At 39.3% G+C, this 25,411-nt stretch overlaps 2 protein-coding genes across 2 annotated transcripts; both read left to right on the top strand.

The window, feature by feature from the left end:
• Positions 1-641: 641 nt before the first annotated feature.
• On the top strand, positions 642-3,453 carry gpn3 (GPN-loop GTPase 3). Its single transcript, XM_079256190.1, has 8 exons — positions 642-784; positions 931-1,039; positions 1,215-1,382; positions 2,160-2,284; positions 2,381-2,496; positions 2,707-2,803; positions 2,876-3,004; positions 3,107-3,453. Exons 1-8 carry the CDS (start codon positions 737-739, stop codon positions 3,170-3,172), a joined length of 858 nt encoding a protein of 285 aa, XP_079112316.1. The 5' UTR covers positions 642-736; the 3' UTR covers positions 3,173-3,453.
• A 92-nt stretch (positions 3,454-3,545) lies between these two features.
• arpc3 (actin related protein 2/3 complex, subunit 3) lies at positions 3,546-6,295 on the top strand. The gene is made up of 7 exons (XM_079257161.1): positions 3,546-3,651; positions 4,031-4,130; positions 4,508-4,584; positions 5,041-5,109; positions 5,299-5,425; positions 5,833-5,927; positions 6,071-6,295. The coding sequence occupies exons 1-7, from the start codon at positions 3,646-3,648 to the stop codon at positions 6,131-6,133; spliced, it is 537 nt and encodes a 178-aa protein (XP_079113287.1). The 5' UTR covers positions 3,546-3,645; the 3' UTR covers positions 6,134-6,295.
• The last annotated feature ends 19,116 nt before the right edge of the window (positions 6,296-25,411 follow it).

Here is a 25,411-nt window from a genome sequence, read left to right as displayed (position 1 = left end):
TCTTCCGCCTCAGTTTCTTCTTCTGTTTTTTTTTCCTTTTTTTTTTAAACATCCCGGCACAACACTGCCCTCAGCAGGCCTGCTGGTAATTTTCACCAAAGATCGTCTACATCTGTTCTGAAAACACTCTGAAATTTCTTTGGCTATTGTGTATTACTTAAGCATATATACAACACTTGAACTAAGCAAACTATTCATTTTAACGTACATAAAACTATTCATTTTAACAGAACGTCTGCAAAGTCTTTCAGTCTATTTATCTATTGTTAAACGTTTTGTGATGTAAAAATATCCTTGGCAATAAAAATGTTTGATATTCTTTAAAAAAAAAAAAAAAAAAAAAAAAAAATATATATATATATATATATATATATATATATATATATATAGAGAGAGAGAGAGAGAGAGAGAGAGAGAGAGAGAGAGAGAGAGAGAGAGAGAGAGAGAGATATGGTTGTTTATTATTTGTGTGTAATGCAACCTGGTGATATAGTAGCAATTCCGTTTTCCTCCGACCCTTTCCACCGCACGAATGGACTGGGTAGAGGGGAAAAAATGACAGCCGTCATGATGTGAAATTCACACTTTTCTCAGTAGGTGGCAGTAGTCACACAGCGCGATACCTAAAGAAGAAGACGCGGTGTGGCATTAGTGCGCCATTGTCAAGCATTACCAGCTCCGCGTAGCAAGCAATAGGATCTAAACTTATCTACGAAATTTTTATTATTAAGGCAGAATGCCTCGCTATGCACAGATCGTGATGGGCCCGGCCGGTAGTGGTAAGGTAGGTCATCACTTATACCGCGGCACGTGGTGAGATTGAAGTTATCCGATTGGGTGAGCTAACGAGTTGTAAAGGCGTGAGGTTGTCTTCTGTACAGATCAAATTGATAGTGTTTGTTTATTGTTGACTTTTTTTCTCCATTTCAGAGTACCTATTGCTCCACCATGATCCAGCATTTTGAAGGCCTAAACCGCTCAGTTCAGGTGGTCAATTTGGACCCTGCAGCTGAGCACTTTGACTACCCAGTGATGGCAGGTAAATAGTGTGTGTTTCATACAAGTTAGCTACAAACTTAGAAAAGTTTTTAAATAAAGACATAATTAAATAAAAGATAATAAATTGGAATAAGTTTGAAATCAAAGCTTAACAGAATTATGTCAGAAGGAGACAGTATTTTACTGAGTCCCTATATACTGTTGTTTGCTTTCAGACATCCGTGAGCTCATCCAGGTGGATGATGTTATGGAGGACGACTCCCTGAGATTTGGTCCTAATGGAGGCCTTGTCTTCTGCATGGAGTACTTTGCCAACAACTTTGACTGGCTGGAGGAAAGCCTTGGCCACATTGAGGATGACTACATACTGTTTGATTGTCCAGGTATATGTCTAACATGCAGAGGCGCCATATAGGGGGGTTAGGAAGATTATAAGGGCCCCATGAATTGATAGGGGTTCAAAAGATGTACAAACTATATAAGAAAATCATTAAACCTTCATTAAAAATAATAGATACTTTTTCAAAGATTGTCATAACATGTAGCAGAAATATAAACTGATAAACAATTTATACAAAAAAAAACCTAGTTTGATGTATGCACTGTGATTTAACCCTTTATAGGGCACTAAATGAAATACTTTCAAATTAGCAACTTTAACCTAAAACTGTCCTTCTGGTATGAACCAAGACCTCCATTCTGTTGTTACATTAATGACAAAAAAATGTTTCAGGCTGAATATGAAAGAAAACGAAGTAATCAAAAATAGTCACTTGCCCCATAAAGGGTTAAACACAGCCCTATATCTTTATTATTACCATGAAAAGCTTTTTTTTTTTAAAAAATCAGCTTGAAGCAAAAACAAAAATCTAAAATTTGCAATCAAGTGGTGGGGTCTATGTCATTGTCTTTCATAGGGCCCAAAATTCCTGGCGGCACCCCTGTCAATATGTACTGAAACCAGTTGACTCCCAAGATTCAGGTTTTGCTTCTTGCTGAAATCCCATTCACTCTGACTCTGTTTTTTTTTTTTGATCAACTGTATCGATATAGCATTGTTACAGTTTTGGAGTTTGATCTTAGATATGAAAAAATTGTGGGTTTTTTTTTTTTTGGTAAAACTGTTATATGAAATTACTTTGTATTGTCTTTTAATACAGGTCAGATTGAACTCTACACACACCTCCCTGTGATGAGGCAGCTGGTGGAGCAGCTCCAGCAGTGGGAGTTTCGAGTTTGTGGAGTTTTTTTGGTAGACTCACAATTCATGGTAGAGTCTTTTAAGGTAACCATCTTTTATTGAGTTAGTTATTTTTTTACAGTTTTTGATTTTTGTTTTTAAACTAAGACATATTTATCTTCCACTTGTCTCTACTTGCAGTTTATCTCAGGAGTCATGGCTGCCCTGAGTGCCATGGTGTCTTTAGAAATTCCTCAAGTAAACATCATGACAAAAATGGACCTGCTTAGTCCCAAAGCGAAGAAGGAAATTGAAAAGTACGTCAGTCCAGCACCAAATTCATCTTGTCATGAAGTTTGCATAAAATATACAGCAATAATTCTTCCCCTTAGTGGCAATAAGACTCATGTGAATGAATGGTTTTAAATGCCAACATTAAGTTTCTGTTTTGGGCATCGGTTTAGGTTCATTGAAACTTCTTAATCAAGAAAATTTTTAAATGTACTGGTACTTTCTATCTTCACAAGGTACCTGGATCCAGACATGTACTCACTGATGGAAGATAATGCTGACACCATTAGAAGCACAAAGTTTAAGAAGCTAACCAAAGCCATTTGTGATCTAGTAAGTAAGGTTTTAGATCTGAGTCCTGACTCAGTTTTGGAGGTAATTCTCGTGGTCTCTCTGTTTGTTTAGATAGATGACTACAGTATGGTAAGGTTTCTGCCTTTTGACCGGACAGATGAGGAAGGTATTAACATTGTGCTGCAGCACATTGATTTCTCCATTCAGTATGGAGAGGACCTGGAGTTCAAGGAACCTAAGGTAAAGAAATAATCATGGATCCAATGCAACGGATATATAATTGAGTAAAATCTACATTCGTTTTCTATTGACAATATCTTTTCATGTTTTCCTTCCCAACAGGAACTTGCAGAGGAGCCGGCTAACCTAAATTATGACGAGATCTTTCAGGATAAAGTCAGCAGCTGATGAGTGATTGGATTCTCAGGAAGCTGGGAAAATGGACTTTGTGCATGAAAGCTGAGAATGAAGTTCAACTTCAGACTGTATGAATGCTGAGAAAAGGAAATGAGAGGGAAAATACTAGATTTTGATGTTTTCATATTTAAAAGTTGTTTGGTTTTTTTTGTCAGAATTTATAACTCAGTTAAAAAATCTTTTCATTTTATTTTTATTGAAAGGCATTGTAGAAATGTAAAGAATGTTATGTAAATAGATGGCATATTTTTAAATTAAAATATTACTGTGTACCACCTGTGTATGTGCGCGATGAAAAAAAAATGAAATGGCGTTAGCGCCCCCATGTGGCTGCTATGCCTCATGACACGCTGGCACTTCCTGACTAAAAGCTTGAAGGGTGGAACAGGCGGAAGCAGCGTCTCGTCTTGAAGTGCTTACATTTTCTTCTCGCTGAGCAGTTGGATTGATAACCTTCATTCAACATGCCGGTGAGTGCATGCAAGATCATCATTAAGAATTATAACCGTGTCTTGTTTGGATTTAATTGTAGAAAGTAACTTAACTTACTAAAAGGCCCCTCGGTTGACGTTAGCAGTGATGACGAGTTTAGGTAGCGTATTGGGCTAGCAACGTTAGCATTTGGTAGAATATAAGCGATATTTCACGTGATAAATCATAAACACGTGGTTACATAAGTGCATATATGTTTTAATTTAATCATTTGAGGTTTGTTATTGTGCAAGGGTGCTACAAAGCGATGTTATTATCTCTGTAGTAGCAGGGATGCTACTTCTGCTAGCTGACACATTCCCTTGATGAACACGGATAACATCAACAACCTGAGTCTCTGATGTTTCTGGTTTTTAGGCGTATCACTCAAATCTTATGGCCTCTGAAACCAGGCTGGTGGGGAACATGGCATTGCTCCCTCTCAAAACCCAGTTTAAAGGACCAGCCAGAGGAGACGGTAAGAGCATATGAGCCCATTATTTAACCCAAGAACAGCTACCTTCTTTAGGCAACAGGCACAGTTAATTATCATAGTTTATCCCAGTTAATGTTAGTTTTGTGCAGCTTTAAACGTTGCTTCGGGCTGTATTTAGTTCCTGAAACATGTACCGGCTTTACTTCCTTATATGGCCTGAAAAATGCACCAAGCTTCACTTCTCTACAGGAGTATGTCGTGATGAAAATGTGGCATTTTATTACATAATGTTTTTGCTACTGCAGTTTCTATTAGTTGTGATATCAGATGTTGGTCTAGACAAGTACCAAAAATGTATGTGTGTTGAGAAACGGGAACCTATGTCCTGCATGAGCAAAGATTTTTCTGTTTAATTCCAGGCATAGACTCTGATATAATCGATGAAGCAATCTACTACTTCAAGGCAAATGTCTTCTTTAAGAACTATGAAATCAAGGTAAGACATGCCTAGAAAAAAAAAATAGCTGAGAAAGTTGGACTTTTTTGTTTGTGTACCTGAACTGAGAAATGATTAAATAAAAAGTACAGATTTGTTAAATGACATTATTCAAAATAAACTTTACATTTAATTAACCTTAAATAAGGTCAAATGTAATAAGGCAAAAATAAAAAAAATTGACAAGCATGTGCACCACGAGTACAACTGTTTTTCTTTCGTCCCTTTTCTCTGTGTTGTAGCAGCTGTGCACTCTGTTTCCCCACATGTCCCGGCTTGCTTTCTTCCACCCCTCTTTGCATGCAGTCCTCTCATAGTTGTTTAGAATCTAAATTATGTAGCCTTTTTTCAGAATTGCCTGAAGCTGTGGGGAGTCACAGTGACATCAGGGATGAATGCAACATTTATATTCTCAATATTTGGAGTATTTCAGTAATGTGTATGCATTTCTTTCAGAACGAGGCAGACAGGACACTGATCTATGTCACACTTTACATTTCTGAATGCCTGAAGAGGCTACAGAAGGTAAACTAACAATTTTCTTTTCAATATTTGTCTTTATCTATGTAAAGTTTTTGTTTAAGTAACAGTTTTTACATGCATTGGGGACAAAGTAGCAACTTAGATATATCTTATTGTTCATATGCAGCACTTGGATGTAAATAAACAGGGTGATTTAACACACTACGTGGGCTTCTGTGTGGCTATTTACAGTGCAGCTCCAGGAGCCAGGGAGAAAAGGAGATGTACACTCTGGGCATCACAAACTTCCCCATTCCAGGGGAACCTGGCTTCCCTCTGAATGCTATGTATTCTAAGCCTGCAAACAAGCAGGAAGAAGGTGAGAAGCAACACTGAAATGTCTTTGCCAGCATTAGGAGGTTTAGCAAACATTAAAGGGACAAAGTAAATTTACATATAGAGAAAGCAAGGCTTTGACATCGGCTGAATTGATCACTCACCTATAGAAGACGTCATGGGAGCTCATTTCACTCAACTCTGAAATGACACTGGTTTCCAGATTATTTCAAAGAATTCCCTAAAGTGATGCCAAACCTTTAACTTTGTGTTGTGCGGTGCCAGATCTGTAGTTGCTTTAAGTGCTTCTAGATCCAACTTTTACAACAAACAGTTGTATAAAAATGTATATGAATGTGATGTTGGATATTTTTTACTCATAGTTACACAGTATTAAACAGAAGTTTACACTTTTAAGTGAGAAAATATTTTTTTTTCTAACTCTTCCAGAGACAATGAGGGCTTATCTGCAGCAGATCCGTCAGGAGTGTGGCTTGAGACTCTGTGATCGTGTGTTTGACCCCCAAACTGACAAACCCAGCAAGGTGAGTTGGTATTTCTAAGTATAACAGCACTTTGCTGGAGCTTATGTCTTTTTAAACTACAAATTAACCGAGTCTGCTATGCATGTGGTTGTAGTGCTTCTGTTTTAGAGCATTTTCTCAACAACTGCGTATGTTTCTTTCAGTGGTGGGTGTGCTTTGTCAAGAGGCAGTTCATGAACAAAAGTCTGTCAGCTCCTGGACAGTGAACCAAAACAGCGACAGCTTCTCGTCAACATTTGCAATACAGTTTCTTTTTTTTTCTTTTTTTTTCCCTTTGAGATTTTATACTTTTGACTTCATTTGTCCTGATGTTCAGTTGTCTCATATTAAGCTGGTGCTTAATTCAATAAATCATTGCTGAGATTGGAAAAAAAATATTGTTCTTTTTGTGTATTTTTTAATACTGTTGCACTTTACATGTAAATAGGAAAAGTTTGCATGGTGTCTTGACTAACTTAAGTTTTTTCTTTTTTTCAAAGTTTACAATGTTTATATTGAGTCATAAATATAACTTTTAAAACTAACTTTTAGAACAACAAGAAGATCAGAAAGATCTGTTAAGTAAAATTCAATTCAGTACGCTAACCATTAGTTTTAAATGTGGGAGGAATTCTAGCACGAAATGCCAATTTCTGGTCCTTCAAGCATGTTCATATTGAAACATTTGGCTGTTTTTAAAGCTTGAGTGAGTAAAATCTTTGGTTATTACTGTGATCTTACCATATGAGCCAATTTTTCTTGTGATACAGTTAATGGAAAAACTATCACCGTCACCCTTTTTTATGGATGCGATATGGTTTTCCTGGAATTCATAGTTTTCTGTATTTTCTGGATTTAATAGTAATCAAAATTTTCTATAAGATGTCGCACATCCAGAAAGCAGTTCTGCTATTACACACAATCGTTGCCAATCAAGCTGTTGGTTCAGAGCACTTTTTTTTTTTTTTTTCGATCCTGCAATGCACAAAACTGTGAGCTTTCAGATAATGATAAACTTGTTTGATCATGCACTGGAACACTTCCAAAGCTTCATGCTGTGCAGCTCACATATTCTTGGTTTTAACATGACACAGCACCTGCTTTTACACTGACTCAAAACACCAGTTAGATGTCAAAATATTTTAAAGCATTTAGAGTATTCAGGCATTTAATACTGGGTTATTTTCCTCAATAAGTTAATGACTAAATATATTATTTTCTAAGTTATTTGACTTCTACATATCTATTTCTAAAACTGAAATGACCATCATATGATGTTGCAGCTCATATACAGAAACATTTTGCAGACTTTCAGGCTGTGGAACGGTGATCTTGGGAGGCTTGAAAGAATAGTTAGAGAAAGGTTAAGATGGCTAAGGTTGTTTTAAAGTCCATTCATTTCTGCAACAGCATTTTAGTGCTCCACCCCTCCTTGTGTGAAAATGTAATTTTTTTTTTTAGCTTTCCTCCAAATAAAAATCAGCTCGGTTACTATTTAAAAATATCCTGGTGCCTCAGTGATCATTCCAATCATCTCTTGTCTCTGTTTTTATGCCCTCAGGCACCATCATAGATGCATTTTTGATCAAACATGTTTGTCACATACTGACACTCTGGATGACATGAAGTGTTGAAAGGCTGCATTTAACTGAGTGTGTATCAGAAATCATTGCTGGTTGGTTTTAAGTGTTTTCTTTCAATCACAGATTCTGTTGTAATTACTTTTTAAACGTCTTTATCTGCTTTAGTAATGAGAGAAATGTGGTGCATGTCTGAATCCTACTGTTTAATCTTGTCACACGGAGATTGTTCAAGCAGAGCAAGAAGTCGTGAAGATTGGCTGCTTTGTTCACGCTTCACAACCTCTAGTCATTTAGCAGCTGTTTGTTTCAGATGACAAGTTGCATTCAGTCATAATTTTGCTTGTTTACAATTTGACTATTACAGACAGACATGGACGGAGGTGGGCACACTGCTGACTTCTGTTTGAGGCACAGTTTGTCAGTTTTCTGTCAATCTTCTGGATTGTTTATCAGCACTGTTAGTATCCTTTCTACACTACATATGTATATCATGACAAAGTGAACATTTTACCCTCGATGTAGAAGTCCTATTTGCCCACCCACAAGACCAGACCATTTGTTGTGTGTGTGTGTGTGTATATATATATATATATATATATATATATATATATATATATATATATATCGTAATATTTTTGGAAGCTAAATAGCCTGTTTCTATGGTGTGAGAAGTAATGATGCTATTAAATGCCTAATCATTAGACTATGATGTAGGATGTTTATTTTAAAAATGCTGCCTGCATTCTTGTCTGTGCATGTGATCAAAGACTGCAGCAAACACCAGCGGGACACAAATACAGAGCCCTCCCACATGTCAAGTCGTGTAGCTGAGAGAAGTAGAAGAGGGAAAAATAAAACAAAGAGAACTGATCTGTACACAATGAATATGGGAACAAAGACGATAGACTGCATAATACAGTCATCAAAATTTCTTTCCAGCTAATGTGGCATACAGTACACTTTACAACTCTAGTTAGACTTTTTGCCACTATCACATTTGAAACTAGGTCTAAAATTAAGTTACACACATTCATTCTGATACTAAATTCTAATGTCCCATACTCAAGTAAACCAGTTGTCATCATGAAATACTGATTTCCGTCATTAATTTAGCCTTTTATTCCATTGTTTGCCATACGTTTTGTGCACTGTTTGTGCAGCTCTTTGGCTTGCTTGGCCTGTAGCTGTTTAGATGCCTTGAACCGTAAGATGTGCAAAGAGCCGAGCTTGTACAAATTGTCACATTAGATAGTGCTGTAAGCAAAATGCAGATTAAAAAGTCCCTGTCAACACATTTATCTTCTAGAAATGAAACAATAAAGAAAGACAAACACACAATCAGTGGCTCCAGGGGAGGCAATTTTGCAGCATCTAATTTATAAAGGAATGTAATGGGGTTTGGGGAAATGTGGCCTTAACTTTGAGCAATAACAATACCTCTGGCAAAAGACTGAAGCTGTACTTACTGTATATAAACTGTATGCTGCTCTCATTTGTGTGAAGTAATGGTGCTATTAAATGCTGTATCATTAGGCTATGATGTAGGATGTTGATGTTGAAAATGCTGCATGCATTTGTGTCTGTGCATGTGATCAAAGGCTGCAGCAAAACCAGTGGGAGAGGAGAAACAGAGCCCTGGCCATTGGCTAATAGATGGTGATATGTCGCATTGATGAGAGGCTTCACACTGCTTTCCTGGGTAAAAAGCACAATGGATAATGATATTGATAATACTGAAGCTTACAAAGTGAAATATCTGCTGGCTTTTTTTTTTTGTTTACTTCAATGTTTTTCTGTGAAACAGAAGAGAAGACCTCTGTTTCAGTGATTTAGAAGTGTTCAAAACCTGCAAATGTGTCAAGAAGTTTGGAAGAGAACAATAAAAAAAAAGATTTAATTTTAATGGCTGTTCATTGCATTGTTCATAGCAGCATATGGTTTCATACAGTTTGGTGACAAACTGTTCTCTGGTTTGATTTTCGACATTTTAATAATACAACTTAAAATGGACATTTTGTTGGACATTTTTCTTTCGTTTCTCTTTGCTAGTTTAGAGACAAGCAAAGTGAAAAGAGCAAACTTGTTTTTAAAAGCTCTGAAGAGTTTGTAAAAAGTTCAGGTTTCACTCAGAGTTTCTTGTTGCCTGAACTCTGCAGGTAACCTGGTTTCTTGACATGTTGAAAAGGAGTTTCAGCTGAGGACAAAATGAACCTCAGGCTTCTGTGCTAAAAAAAGAATTGTCCAGGTGGAGAAGCACATGCTGATTTCTGTGCTTCTCAACACGCAAGGCAAAATGAATTCTGAATGTATTCTCAAAACTGGAGTACAAACTACTGAACTCCCCATCTTCACTACAGAAAAAACCATCCAACCATCTTTGGGGATGATGTTTTTAAATCCAATCACATTAGTGACCCGCTGTCAGTGAAACTAACTGCTAAACAAAAAGTGTCCTGGTTGTCCATCTCTGAATTGACCCTGGGATGGACTTGCAACCTGCCAAGAGTGTCCAAGGCCCCTTAGGCTCCAGCCCCATCCTGACCCTGTGCTGGATAAAGCAGGGTCCCAAAGTTTGAAACACTGCTGCTCTGTAAAATCTCCTGGCACCTCTGAGATGCATACAAAGTGTCCCTTGCCATTGTTTTCGGATGCACCAGTCAATGCAGTGATAAATGACTGTGACAAACTCAGTCAAAACTTTGTTCTGAAGTATTTACTTAAAGACAAATGACAATATTGTTGAAGAACTTGGATTCTTTTCTTCCCTCCTTCTATTCTCGCATGTTCATAGAAACATCAATAGATAATGTAATAGTATTCTAATAGAATATTTCAAGAATATTACAAGGTTCAGTTTCTTTTTATTATCCTCTTCCAACCCTACCACTATAATCCTGAAAGTGGCATTGCTTTAAGATAGTTTTGTAGGACACAGTATAGAATATAGCTGTTTTTATTTTTGTTAATAATATGGTATCCGGTATTTTTTACATGCAATTCAAAGATTTTCTGACAGAGGGGCTGAATAGAGAGAAAAAGGCACAATTACAGGTCTGGCTGGCTCCTCAGCACCATGGACAGCTCCATTGATTTATCAATACACTACATGGTCAGGTTACTGACTTTGTGAGGAATCCACTTGTGCTTGTAAAGGAGAGAACTTCCACAGTCATCCCCATGGTATTATTTTAAGTCTACAGAACTATGAAAATGTGTTTGGAAAATCTTTTTGTCCATTAAGTTTTAGACTTTCAGTAACTTTTTCTTAAAAAAATACAAAAATGTTCCTATTTTAATTGTGTGGTGTCGAGTTATCACACAGGAAAACATTAAAATATCCATTGTGCATGGATTTGTGGGTTTTTAAACGAGGTTGAGAACATGACAGGATGTTCTGTTACTAAGGTAGCCCTAAAAAAAGTTTTAGTGAGAAAATTTGTTGCAGACAGGTGCTTTATATTGTGTGTCTAACATTGCAAAAGGGTTTATTTTAATACCAAAACATAATTTAAAGAAAACATGACCAATAATTTTTGGTATTTTGGTCTGTTGGGTAAAAATCTTGTCTGGGAGGCACATTCCTGCCTTCACTTTCCTGCAACCCTCAAATGCACTATTTTGGGAGTAACTGGTCTATTCTCTTTCAGGATGAGCATGTAAATGTAATCTGTGTGTGGAAAGATGAAACTCTTTGGCAGCTGAGGCTACAATATTTGTAGACACAACGTGAAATGCACATGATTCAACCAACCCCATCTAATTCAGGCTTGAATACTTATTGAATAGGTCAAAGTATTGGTGGGTAAGGGAAAAAAATACACCAGTAAGCGGGGGCCTTGCACAAACCTGCAAAATACTGTAGTGGCAGAAAGTCACTGTCATGGTAATGAAGCAATTAGCAAAAAGGTTATTGCTACTATTGCACAGAGAGCTAATGGGATTACGCTCTCGAGGGACTATGATTGTTCTAAAGGGGTCACAGCGATTCACCGCCTTGAACCAGCTCTGGTTTTTTTTTTTCTACTTTGCCCCCTCCTCTCTCCCATAAGCCTTTGGGAATATTAAACTTCCTACACCTTATTATTTAGCAAAGCAAGTGAAGTAATTAATAGAGTAAAACCTTAGAGGGTCAAACATTGTGTGCTTGCTTCCATCTGTTTGTTTTTCAGCTTGTGACATGCAAAAGTATGTCGGGGACAATTGTGATGCGCATTAAGTTTCAGGATCAAAGACAGACAGATATATGTGGTTGCATGTACTGTAACCCACTTACTATTTTCATTTCAATAAACTTGGGAATAGGATGACATGAATATCGGCCATGTTTTTATAATCATATATACAATTCCCACAGAACTGACTTCAAAAGAAATCTCAGTGTAACAAACTTCACTAACTTTCCAATCTCAGCAGATTTGCAAGTATTATGAAACATGTACACATAGAGTCATAAAGACAACAATGATCACATTTGCTTTCACTTCAGGAGCTGCCTGACGTCCTGGAGGTTGTTACCTTTCAGCAGGTGGCACTGTAGCCCACAGTTTAAATGTCAAGCTTCTGCATTCTCACATACATCCGTTCATCTTCACCCTCTGAAACTTAGGCAATTGAAATGCTTTGACAGTTTTCTCATTTATTTATTTTTTCTGTAGCCACAGGAGGTTGCTGAGTGGGCAACTTTCTGCACAATCTTGCAAGACAAACACACCAGAGAGCAGCCAACTGCAAGGTCTTGTGATTCCTGTAAAGTAAATGTGTTAGATAAGAACATCACTTTCCCCGTCCAGCTTCCTTCCAGCTCACCAGGGGAACTACACAGGCAATCTCTCAGCTGCAGTATAGCTTTTTTTCTTACCTCTCAAGGCACACATTCGCCAGTAATCTTGGACATCTTGACATTATATTAGGATGATTTACCACAGTTTTGGGCTTATGAGTTCATCTTCACGATAACATACATCAGACATAATTGTCTATGGTAATAAACCCCCATGAGAAAATCATGTTATTTACAAAAAAAAAAAAAACAGCCAAAAGCATAAAGTAAACAAAGTCTAAACCAGGCTACATACCAATATGCTTACGCTGTTACAATGCAATATTGTGCTGGGAAAACCTGCATTCCAACTTTCACACCAACCCTTCACTCTTGGATGTTTTTTTTTTCCCTATGCCCTGTCTGGTTTCAGCTCCTTTTGAGGCATGAGAAGGATCTACTCGATGTGATCAGAATATTATGGCTTACAGGCCTCTGGATGCAATCTGTGCCCACTATATGACCAATTTTTATGTAAGGTTTTATCAACAAAATAAACACCCTTTAAAAAGGAAAAAAAAGCCCTGAAAAACGAATCTACAAACGATGATGTTTAACAGTGTTGTGCAACATTTGCTTGTGTGTGTTTTATGTCACATTGTTACGCCCTATTGGAGCATTAAATCCCCGGGGGACATCACAAAACCCTGCGTGGCTGATTACATCCTGCTTTGATTTAAGTACACTCATCCTTCACAAATACCCTTGGAGTTCAACTATTCTGGCCGGAAATTAGTGGTCAGGATACAATGATTAATAAACGCCTGGTAAATAAATCCAGTCTTGTCACTGTATAGGTCACTCATCACATTCGGAACTCCATATTGAGGTCACAAAGCAAGTCAATCACAACTTCTATATTCACATGAATCCTGTCAGTCAGCTGCAGGTTAGAATAGTTCTTTTTCTCTTTAGTTTCTCTTTCTCCTTTGAAAAGATTTATAAATGCATGTCTTTGTCTCTCCAGAAGAGCTTGACCTTTCAGTTGAACATGAATTATATATATAACAACTCATAACACTCATAGAAAACAGATGAATCTACTTGTATGCAAAATTCACCTCTGATGTGTTTTTTTTTTTTTTATTGCTAGTTGACATTCAGTGCAGGACCTTTAAAGGGACTGGCAGTGTAGACAAATATTGTACAAAACCAGGGCAATAATTAGTCATTTGCTCAGAAAAACCAACTGCTCTATCACTGAACATTGTCCAGGGAAGTAATAGATGGCGTGTCCCCCCGAGGCTTACAAACACAACATGTTGCTGTTCTCATTCTCCTCTCGGCTGGTGGTCGTGAATGCGTTCAATGATGGTTACTTACAGGGACACACAACTAGTTACGACCCAGAGGAAAATAGAATTGATTGATAAAATTACACGATGGAAACAAGATGGACCTGGATAATGGAACTTCTAACAAAAATCATTCGCGTATGCAAATGTGTTGCAAGAAGTATTGGGTTTAAAACTACTTTATGATTCTCCTGAGCCAGAGTTACACTTTAAAATATTAATCTTCATCTGTGTGATTGTGTCATATCACGTCTGGTTTTGAGGAGAAAAGTCTTTGATCTAGGGGGCACGAGTGCCACTGATTTTAAAGAAAATTGACTCTATTTCCTGTTTTAAGTGTTTTACAGCAGATCCTTGTTAATGACGACGATAATTTCATGCCTGCAGTATATTTCAGTAGGCATTTAGGCATGTAGGTAATGGCTACTTTCAAGTCATTTCAATACACTTTTCTGTATCATTCTACATGTGGGCTAAAAATCAAGCCCCAGTGACCAATACTTTAAAAAATCATTTACACTTTCAGGTGTTGAAAACTCAAGTGCAATAAAACTCAAGAGACAGAAATAAGATTACTGACTATCTCTGTCTGAGCAGCTGAGAGTTTTGATGTATTACTCCCTAACATGGTTGTAAGGAACACAGGTGTTGCGATCTGAACAATGGTTGGTGTAATGGAGATTTGCATGGCACAGCAATATGTCTGTATGCAAATATATATCATTACTTAAAAAAATCTGTTGTATAATAATTCTTCTTGGTAATGAGTCTTATGTCACATTTCTGAGAGAAATTCATATGTGGGATGAGCAGAAGAGCTGAGTATGTGGACTGTGCCCATGAAAAACTACCAGATCTTCTCTGACAATGCTTGCCGTCATGGAGTGGGGGTTTTAATCTGGAAATACCTCCAGAATCTGACAGCAGATAGGATGGAATAGCCTGCCTGCAGTCCTGATCTCAACCTCATTGAATACTTATGGGATCAGCTTGTGCATGTATCAGAGTGACCAACACACACCCACATTGGCTGTCTTGAAGCAAATGCAGAATGATGAATGAGATGCCATGCCACACCAGTGTGTGGCCAAGATGGTGGGGTGCATGAAGAGGAGGGGCCAGGCAGTCGATGGTTCTTCCACATGTTACTGCAGTCCTTGTATGTTAAACTAAGAAATTTTTGAAATTGCCAAAATTGTCTTATTTATTCAGACTTTATTTACCTAATCCAAAAAACAACATCAAACAAGAGTGAAACACAGAATAAGTTTTTTGACACTGGCAAAGAAGATTTACAAAGTTTTTTATGGGCCAAAACAACAAACTTAACCCCGCTGTTCATACCACAAACAAATTAAAACTTAAATTAGAAAACTTTTCATTGGTGTAAAATTTATTGTCAAGAATCACTGAAAGATAAACATATAATTTGGTTGGTTCAAATTAAGTTCTAGCCATAGATAAAGCTATAAATATGGAATGAAAGCTAAAAACAGATAAACATAAGTTATAGATATTTTAAATACTCTAAACAGCCACATTAATAAAACTTTATTAGTAAAATCTGAATTCAGATCATTTTTATATACATACACCTACATTCATAATGATTCAATAATTTAATCATTCAAAAGTGAGCCAAATAGACAAACAGTAGTTCATAACATAGTTTCTTAAGACTTTGCCAATCCCAGCTTGACCACAGCTGAAAACTAGTTAGGCTGTAGTCAGATTTCCATGTGCAGTCAGATTCAGATGAAAGTTTAAACTACTTTGAGCTGTTTTCATGCATGCACGGTCCATGTCCACTGGCCCCTGTCCACAAAGATTGGCTGAGAAGTGTGAGCATCGGAATGCATAGATTAGAAGACCTGTGAAGAAAGAAACAACTTCTGAAGAAACAATTTCAAACAGCGTCTGCAGACACATTTACTGTTTTCCTGCTTGCAGCATATACATAAATGACATGAAAGACAACTGAAGCTTTATGAATTTATTTCTCACATTGACTTTGTCAAGAAATCCCAAGCCAAAATTTCTGCAGCAAAACATTAACTATTCTTCCTGGAGTCTGTGACAATATATACATATCAAGATGTATAATACATATAATAACAATATGATTTACTCTATTAATATCAGCAGGTAATTTTTGTCAGAGTTAAGTTGTGGGATATAAGGAAGGAAGGAAAGGGAAGAAGTAATAAATAAATAAATCTTCATCTTCATCTTCTGTCGCTTATCCGGGGTCAGGTCGCGGGGGCAGCAGCCTAAGCAGGGAAGGCCAGACTTTCCTTTCCCCAGCCACATTTGCCAAGTCTGCGGGTGGGATCCCTAGGTGTTTCCAGGCCAGCCGAGAGATGGATGGCTCCAGGGTGTCCTGGGTCTTCCCGGGGTCTTCTCCCAGAGGGACATCCCTGGAACACCTCACCAGGGAGGCGTCCAGGAGGCATCCTGACCAGATGCCCAAGCCACCTCAACTGGTTCCTCTCGATGCGGAGGAGTAGCAGCTCTACTCTGAGCCCCTCTTGGATGACCGAACTCCTCACCCTATCTCTAAGGGAGAGCCCGTCCACCCTGCAGAGGAAACTCATTTCAGCCGCCTGCATACGAGATCTTGTTCTTTCGGTTACGACCCACAGCTCATGACCACAGTTGGGGGTCAGAACGTAGATCAACTGGTAAAATGAGAGCTTCGCCTTCTGGCTCAGCTCCTTCTTCACCACGACAGACTGGCGCAGAGTCCACATTACTGCAGACGCCGCACCAATCCGTCGGTCAATCTTGTGCTCCATCCCTCCCTCACTCGTGAACAAGACCCCAAGATATTTAAACTCCTCCACTTGAGGCAGGACCTCACTCCCGACCCGGAGAGGGCAATCCACCCTATTCCAGCTGAGGACCATGGTCTCAGATTTGGAGGTGCTGATTCTCATCCCAGCCGCTTCGAACTCGGCCGCGAATCGCTCAAGTGAGAGCTGGGGATCATGACCAGATGGAGCCAACAGGACCATGTCATCTGCAAAAAGCAGAGACCCAGTCCTGAGGCCACCAAGCTGGATCCCCTCAACACCTCGGTTGCGCCGAGAAATTCTGTCCGTATAAGTTATGAACAGAATCAGGGATAAAGGGCAGCCTTGGCGGAGTCCAACCCTCACCGGAAACGATTCCGCCTTACTACCGGTAATGCGAACCAAGCTCTGTGGGGGGTACTCCCGGAGTACTCCAGGACTCCAGGACCCCAAAGAGGGTATAGAGCTGGTCCACTGTTCTGCAACCAGGACAAAAACAACACTGCTCCTCCTCAATCTAAGATTCGACTATCTGGCGGACATTCCTCTCCAGGACCCCTGAACAGACCTTACCAGGGAGGCTGAGGAGTGTGATTCCCCTGTAAATGGAACACACTCTCCAGTCCCCCTTCTTAAAAAGGGGGACCACCACCCCAGTCTGCCAATCCAGCGGCACTGTCCCCAATGTCCACGCGATGCTGCAGAGGCATGTCAGTCAGGACAGCCCCACAGCATCCAGAGCCTTAAGGAACTCTGAGCGGATCTCATCCACCCCCGGGGCCAAGGCCGCCAAGGCAAGGCCCAGCAACTTCAGCCCCAGAGATAGGAGAGTCCACCCCTGAGTCCCCCAGCTCTACTTTCTCATCGGCAGATGTGTTGGTAGGATTGAGGAGGTCTTCGAAGTATTCCTTTCACCGACCCACAACGTCCCAACTTGAGGTCAGCCTTGGCCACAGCCGAAGCCGCATGCCGCTTAGCCTGTCGATACCCATCAGCTGCCTCCAGAGTCCCACAGGCCAAAAAGGCCCGATAGGACTCCTTCTTTAGCTTGACGGCATCCCTCATTGCTGATGTCCACCAACGAGTCCTGGGATTACTGCCACGACAGGCACCAACGACCTTAAAGCCACAGCTCCGGCGGGCCACCTCAACAATAGAGGCATGGAACACATCCCATTTGGACTCAATGTCCTCCGCTTCACTCGGGACATGTTTGAAGCTCGCTCTGATGGGGGACTCAGCCAGACATCCCCAGCAGACCCTCACAATACATTTGGGCCTGCCAGATCTGACCGGCTTCCTCCACCACCATCATCTGAGCCAACTCACCACCAGGTGGTGATCAGTGGACAGCTCTTCCCCCTCTTCACCCAAGTGTCCAAGGCATGTGGCCACAGGTCCGACGATACGACTACAAAATCAATCATCAAACTGCGGCCCAGGGAGTCCTGATGCTAGGTGTAGATATGGACACTCTAATGTTGGAACATGGTGTTCATTACGGACAATCCATGATGAGTACAGAAGTACAATAACAAAACACCATTTTGGTTCAGAGGGGGGGACCATGCCTCCCAGTCACTCCTCTCCAGGGCTCACTGTCATTGAAGTCCCCCAGCAGAACAATGGAGTCCCCAGAAGGAGCACCCTCCAGCACTCCCTCCAAGGACTCCAGAAAGGGTGGGTACTCTGAACTGCTGTTTGGCGCATAAGCACAGACAACAGTCAGAACCTGTCCCCCCACCCGAAGGCAGAGGGAAACTACCCTTTCATCCACCAGGGTAAACCCCACCATGCAGGCACAAAGCTGGGGGCTGATGAGAATGCCCACACCCGCTCGGTACCTCTCACTATGAGCAACTCCAGAGTGGAAGAAAGTCCAGCCCCTCTTGAGGGTCCTGGTTCCAGAGCCCAAGCTATGCGTCGAGGTGAGTCCAACTATATCTAGTCAGAACTGCTCAACCTCGCACACAAGCTCAGGCTCCTTCCACACCAGAGAGGTGACATTCAGCGTCCCTAGAGCCAGCTTCTGCAGCCGGGGATCGGACCGCCAGGATTCTGACCCTTGCTGCCGCCCAGCTCACACTGCACCCGACCCCTACGGTTCCTCCTGCAGATGGTGAGCCCACGGGAGGTGGGACCCATGTAACCCTTTCGGGCTGAGCCCAACCGGGCCCCACGGGCAAAGGCCCGGCCACCAGACGCTCTCTCTTGTACCCCACCCACAGGCCTGACTCCAGAGAGGGTCCCGGTAACCCGCGTCTGGGCAAGGGAACATTTATGCCCAGGTTTGTCGTCATCATAGAGGTCGATGAACTGTACTTGGTCTGGTCCCTCCCCTAGAAACCTGTTTGCCATGGGTGACGCTACCAGGGGCAAAAAGCCTCAGACAACATAGCTGCTAGGATCTTCGGGACACACAAACCCCTCCACCACGATAAGGTGACGGCTCAGGGATGGGGAAAAAAAAAAAAAGATTTATATCAATAAATAAAATAAAAAAAGATGGTAATTAAGATTTATGATGTGTAATTGGAAACTGGGATTGTGGATGATGCTATATAGGTGAGTAGGTGTGCAGCTGCTTATAAAAAAAATCATAATCAGAAAATTAAAAAAAAAAAGTTACATTGTAATTCTTAACCATTCACCCAAAAAACTTTTTATGCACTTCAAAACTCTTTTGGTTTACTTTCTACACTTCTCAAGCTAAAATAGGTTTGTGGCTCATCTACCAAAGTCCTGAAGTGAATTAGGATAGTAAAATTAGGTAGTTTATCAAACTCCCACAGTTGAGTAGTGACTGCTAAGTATAAGTTATCTAAAATGTTAGCTTACCTAATTTCTTTGGATAATGGGAATACATTAGTTATTAATTATTGCCTTCTTTTATAAAGATGCTGTCGTCTAACAGTATTTTTTTTCTTTTCCTTCAGAAAGTCCTTAACTAAGTGAAATTATCCAGAATTATTTAAGTGGCAGCCATGATAAGAGCTACGATAATTCACTAAATGTTCAGGAAAGGAGCTTTAGTGCCTTCTGTATTAGTCCCTTAAATATAGAATCACTGAACCATTTTTTTTATAAAAGGAAATAAATTCTTTCTTTCCCACTCTTCCTTGAGGCCACAACTTTCAAAGCAACACTTGTTTATATTAATACAAAACCAAAAATAGATATTGATGTAAACAAAGAACAGCATAAAAGGATGAGTGCGAGCAACCAAGGCCATAATTTATCTGCTTTGAAATAACACAAATAGAATATATTCGGTTGAATATCCCATGTGTGCCAAGCATTCCATTTCAGAGAACAGATTAAATAAATGACCTGATATGTCCGATGGACAATCTGAGAAGTCTTCTTAAAAACTCTTTACAAAAGAGTGATTATCTTTAAGAAAAAATTGTAAAGAGTTAACAGACCATTGGATGGGGCGTCTGTCCATTAGCATCAAGAATAAACTTTAACCTGCTCAGTGAAGCCCTTTAAATCTCACTCAGTTTAAAAGTGCTGCCAAAGTTGATTGCTATCACACCTAATATCTGTCTGTAGCTGCCAGTACAAGATGCTGATTGTTTCATCAGTTTTGTTTTTTTTTTTTTTTGGTCACCAACAGAAAGCTTATGGCCTGGCAAGATGGACTCCTTTGTAATTGTGATCTTGGGGATTTTATTGGAATGCAGCTGCCTTATGAGGTAATTAGGAGCTGCTGATGTAAAAATACCACCAATTAACTAATTTATTTTCCTTTTCCTTTTCCAAAAGCCTCATTAACACAATTATAAGTGCAGTTTGAGTAGTCTCCAGCCTCGCAGAGTCCAGCATATGCAATCAAGTCCTGGCAATCTTTTTGTGCAGGCAGCAATTCCACGGGAGCTGAATTATCTCCATCACATGTGACATTTTAGCTCATATTTCAAAACACTTACAACTAGACTCTTTAGGCATTCAGGAGCAAGTCGATCACATGGCTTTAGGTGTGACTTGAGAACTACGACAAGCTGTAACCTTTTATACTAATTTTTTTTTTTTTTTTCTTTATCACTCTGCTCGAGTGATCATTGCATCAAGGTGTTGTTTAACATTTAAGTTGCCCTAGTAATTTTAGACATGTTCTGGGAATATGGGAATAAACAAATAATATATTATTCAGAGTTGCTTTCTAAAAAAATTGTATATAAATATATGTATGTATATATATATATATATATATATATATATATATATATATATATATATATATATATATATGTATATATGTATATATATATATATATATATATATATATATATATATATATATATATATATATATATATATATATATATATATATATATATATATACTGTTGTATATAAACAATATACTTTCAGACTCTGAGCTATAATGTTGAATCTGGTAACACTTACTTGTGTAGTAATAGTGGGCATATTATCTATTCCACAAATGCCAGACAGAACATCCTCTCTGTGTATGATGCTGGGAGTTTCTGGTAAGTTTGTCGTTTTTTCCTATTCAACAGTTAACCAGCTTGAGCCAAAGTCAACAGGCAAGATCGATGGGCAGCTAAAGTGGGTCTTTTCTGTAAACCCGTTTTACTGCTAGTTTATAGGCCCTGATTGATTGAGATTGCTAAAAAGCTACATGTACTGCTGAGCAGCTTTACACCTACCAAAACCAATTCTTGCTTCTCTCTCCATCTGTTATATGCTCTTTAAAGAAACAGGATGAGCTTGTGATCAAAGACACATTGTTTTTTAATGCTTCTTCTTTACATTCACTCGTTCCCGTCCTCCTTTCTTGTTTCATTGTCAATTGAGATGAGGACAAAATAAAGGCAACTGCTGCAATTTTATCCCTATTGGCCGCATGGCAAATTGGCCCTTTATCAAACAGAGGCCTCATCTATCAAGCCAAAGACAGGTATTGAAATAGCCCCACTGGCTACAAATCAGGCCGATGGACCAGCCTTTATCTCAGACAAGGCCGTCATCATTCTGGAGTGGCTGGAAGGGGAGGAACCAGGCCATCCGAAAGCCTATCCTCGCTGATGGATGTGGCCTACTTGACCTCTCAGTGACCAGGAGCAGCTGGATGAGGGCCAAACCTGTGTTTAGTCTCTATCAAGATCTGGCTGCATGCTCACGTTACCTTGAAACTTTGTCTTAGCTTTTGTTTAATTCTGACATGATGCTGCTGTTTCCCTTCTTTGTGCTCCTCAGTTAAGTCTGGCTTGTCTTCTTGTCTTTCTCCAAGTTTTCTTTCTCTCTCTCTCTCTCTCTCTCTCTCTTGCCCTCTCACATACTCAGTCTTTCTTTTCCAGCATTTCTCCATCTAACTCTTTCCGCTTACTACCCTCATTCATTTTCTGAAGCCAATCAATGCAAATATAGAAAGACCATAATGAAGGACAAGACAAATGGATGCTGTATTGTTAGTTCTGCCTCTCTCATTTTAAATATTATTCTGCTTGCTATGATTGATGGAAAGCTGTATTCAGGTAATACCTCGTTCTTGCCATTTTCAGCACTAGCTGCCATCCATAATGGTAAGATATCTCGACTGCCTGAGTGGCAAAATCCATCTGTCAGTATGTATAACTGATCATTTTCCTGGGAGAGATTTTGTCTTCATATCAAAATTGATGCATTGTTTCCTCCTTGTTTACAGATTGATATTGACATCAAAATCAGTTTACCGATAGCTAAATGGCTTCTACTAAGTAGCCAAGTTTTAAGGACTTAAATGCATAAAACAGGGTATTGCAGTGATTAATCTGACTTGCTATCTATCATTTATTGGCACCATTCCTTGGCAGCCCTACGTCGCACTTCTTCATCATCAATTTCAGGGCTGCTAGGTTTTAACTAAAAGCCCATCCACAATCTAATCCGTTTCTTAATTATCTTTTAAATACTCAAGTTTCATTTGATTAGGTTCAACAGCAGTGCAATTAACCCACTGATTTTGCTCATGCGTTACCAGAAAAATGAGTATTATCTCCACATGGAATTTTTTTTTTTTTTCAATTTAACAAAGACCTGCTTTGTGCCACGAGGCTGCTCAGAAATTTTAACATTGGGACCTTGTATATGTCACATTTAAAAGATATAATTTTGCTTCTTTTAGCTAAAAATTTGAATGATTAAAATATACATGCTCAGAAAAAGGCAGCACCAGCAAAGCATGAAGTGTATTGTAACTTCTTTGACACTTTCCTCTTGATTTTCCTAAAAATTACCCACTAATGTGTGTAGGAAGGCTCCTCTGGTAAAACATTCAGATGGTTGCTCTGATCTCATCTCACAAGGCTTGATAGTAAAAGACAATACAGGCTGACAGGTTTTTAACAAATAGACCTTTTCATTACAATTACCCACTTTCTGATGAAGGCACAAAATTTGGCAAGTAGAGGAAAGGTTTCCAAAAAGAAGGATGTGGATGGATGGTTACATTGGCAATTTGATTGTGTGTCTTTGACTTTTCACCTTAGTTAACTCCTTTGGTTTTCTTGAAAGTCTGAAAGTTTACCTTACAATCTGTCACATGATCTCAATATAAATGTGTGAAAGGTGCAGCATCTGTAACACTATGCACACAGGACGATGAAGACTCAGAAGCTGTCCAAACAGGTCAAGGTCCAGTTCATTTATATATACACACACACAAACAAACACACACAAACCTATGTGTTTTACAACTGGATGTCATCAGCAGAGCAAAGAAAAGGAATATGAAGTTTCCTGAACATAGACCTCAAAAGCAACACATACAAACTAAAACGTGCTGAACCCAAGACCTTTAAAGCAGGGGCATCTAGTTCCAGTCCTCTAGAGCCACAGATCTGCAGGCTTTCCATGTATTGCTGCTCCACACACCTGACTTAAGATAATCAGCCATTGTAAGAACATAATTGGCTGCTAGATCCATTTTATGTAAGCTAGGTATTTAAGTTGCATTGAAGCAACCAACAAGTATAAATGGTCGTAGAAGAAGGACAGGCCCCCGAATGCCAAACAAACTCTGCTTAGTAATATGTTATCTGAACCAAGTCAGAGCCAAACCACTTCTCAAATGATATAAACTACCCAAATATTCATTTTAGTAGAACAAATATAGATTTATCTTCCATAAATAAAGGAAAACATTTAAGGCGGATTAATTATTCCTCATGGCACTTCTTATTTAATCTTATAATATTCCTTGAATTATTTAGATTCAGCAAAAGTCTAAGCTTTTTCAATCTTTCGCCAGAAGACATAATCCTCCAGGTCTGGTCTGGATTTGCATCTTGTTAATCTCACAAAATGTTTTAAATTTTGAATTTATTTCAAAGCAGCATTACCAAAGCCTCTGCTCACGTTTCACTGTTGCATCCTGATATTGCTCACCCCCATAAAGCTACAATGCCAAAACAGACATCATTGACAGGAATTAAAAATGGGGTCCATTGGAGGGCTGTCCACCTAGACAATGTCCAGGGAATCATTTTCATTTGCTGCCTCTATAAATAATGGCCAAAACAACATACAACTGGAGTTGTATGCTCTATTTTGGCTAGCACAGCCTACTGCTTCCCTTAGCGGTTTTAAATGAACATTAAGTACTTTTGGAAGCCCAATTTTAATGTGCATCTCACATCTATGAGGCAGACTACATAATCCCACTGCTTGCCCTTGGTTCTAGGTGAGAAAATGAAGCACCATGAAATACTAATCAAATTTAGTGAAAACCAATTCTGAACTCTGAGAACCTTATCCCAGCCTTTCCCTTTGACTCACTGCACATGAGGCGTTATCAGTCCCATGGGGAAAGCGGAAGAGCCTTGGTCTGTGCAGTGTTGGAGATGGGAAGAAACTAGAGTCCTCTGAGGGAAGAACACCCACACACAAAATGGACACCTGCAGAAAGTAAAACAGGTCAGGACTCCAGTGGTTTGATAAGGCAAAAGGACTCATGAATTAAAGAGCTGTGGCGGGAATATGACATTCTTTCTTTCCCATTCTGTCTATCAGGACTGTATTCGCTTGCCAGTGAAATTACCTGGAGAGAAGCTGGTCTGATAATGGACTGCCAGAGACGAGATTCACTCGAGTAATTTTCTCTCTCCTTGTAAAGGCTTTTTGGCATTGAAAATTCAAAACACTTTTACTGCCTTTTGGGAAACTTGAGAGACTGGGGGTTTACATTATCATAATAGATCATTTGTATTTGCTTAAATACCTATTTTTCTATCGCGTTGCAGCCGCCATTCTTTTACAAATCATTCGGTATTGGATGAATATTGGATTTACAAGGCTCATTGCGCTTAATTAAAAGAGCCAGTGGGAACCTGTGTTCATCATTTCCCTAAGTTATATATGTTCACTTAAATTAAGCTTTTAGATGTTACATCATTTTGTATTCTCATGCTTTCTTTTTCCACAGCAGCTTCACTCAACTCAGTCATGAAGATAAAAGGCCAAAAGATTCCTGTTCTGTTGTTTGGGGGTAAATGAGAGCCTTTTCTTCTTTTACTCCTGCTGCAGAGAAGCAGATGATTAATAAAGAAGTAGTAATGGCAGAGAGAGGCAGAGATGTGATAGGTCTTCTTTCACTAATGATTGGTTTAAGTGACTGCCGAAATGGGCTGGGTGCCTGGGCCAGTGATTTACATAGCTTCTTCGTGTTGTCATGCCATTGATGCAGCTTGAAGGAGCTAACCAGAGATTTAAGCTTCTTCTTTGGAAAAGCATCAGTGATAACAAAAAAGAAAACAAAAAAAAGATTTGCATGTGATAAATATATCTGCACATTACTCTCTTGTGCCTACAAAGCGAAGTGCGGTGCTACATTCTTAATGCAGCATGGATTGGTTGTGCTGCGAGCTAACCTTTAACTGGGAGTGTGGGTGATGCCATGGAGGTGTGTACTGGCAAAGTGATGAATGGTGCGCATTGAAAGAAAAGCTGGATGCAATTTCTTAACAGAAGCAGAGTTAAAACTTCCCATTGATCCTCACTATAGTGGTGC

The sequence above is a fragment of the Telmatherina bonti genome, assembly GCF_933228915.1.
Source record: "Telmatherina bonti genome assembly, chromosome: 17".
Lineage (NCBI taxonomy): Eukaryota > Metazoa > Chordata > Actinopteri > Atheriniformes > Telmatherinidae > Telmatherina > Telmatherina bonti.
The sequence above is the reverse complement of the archived record's forward strand: the minus strand, read 5'-3'. Positions and strand labels throughout refer to the sequence as shown.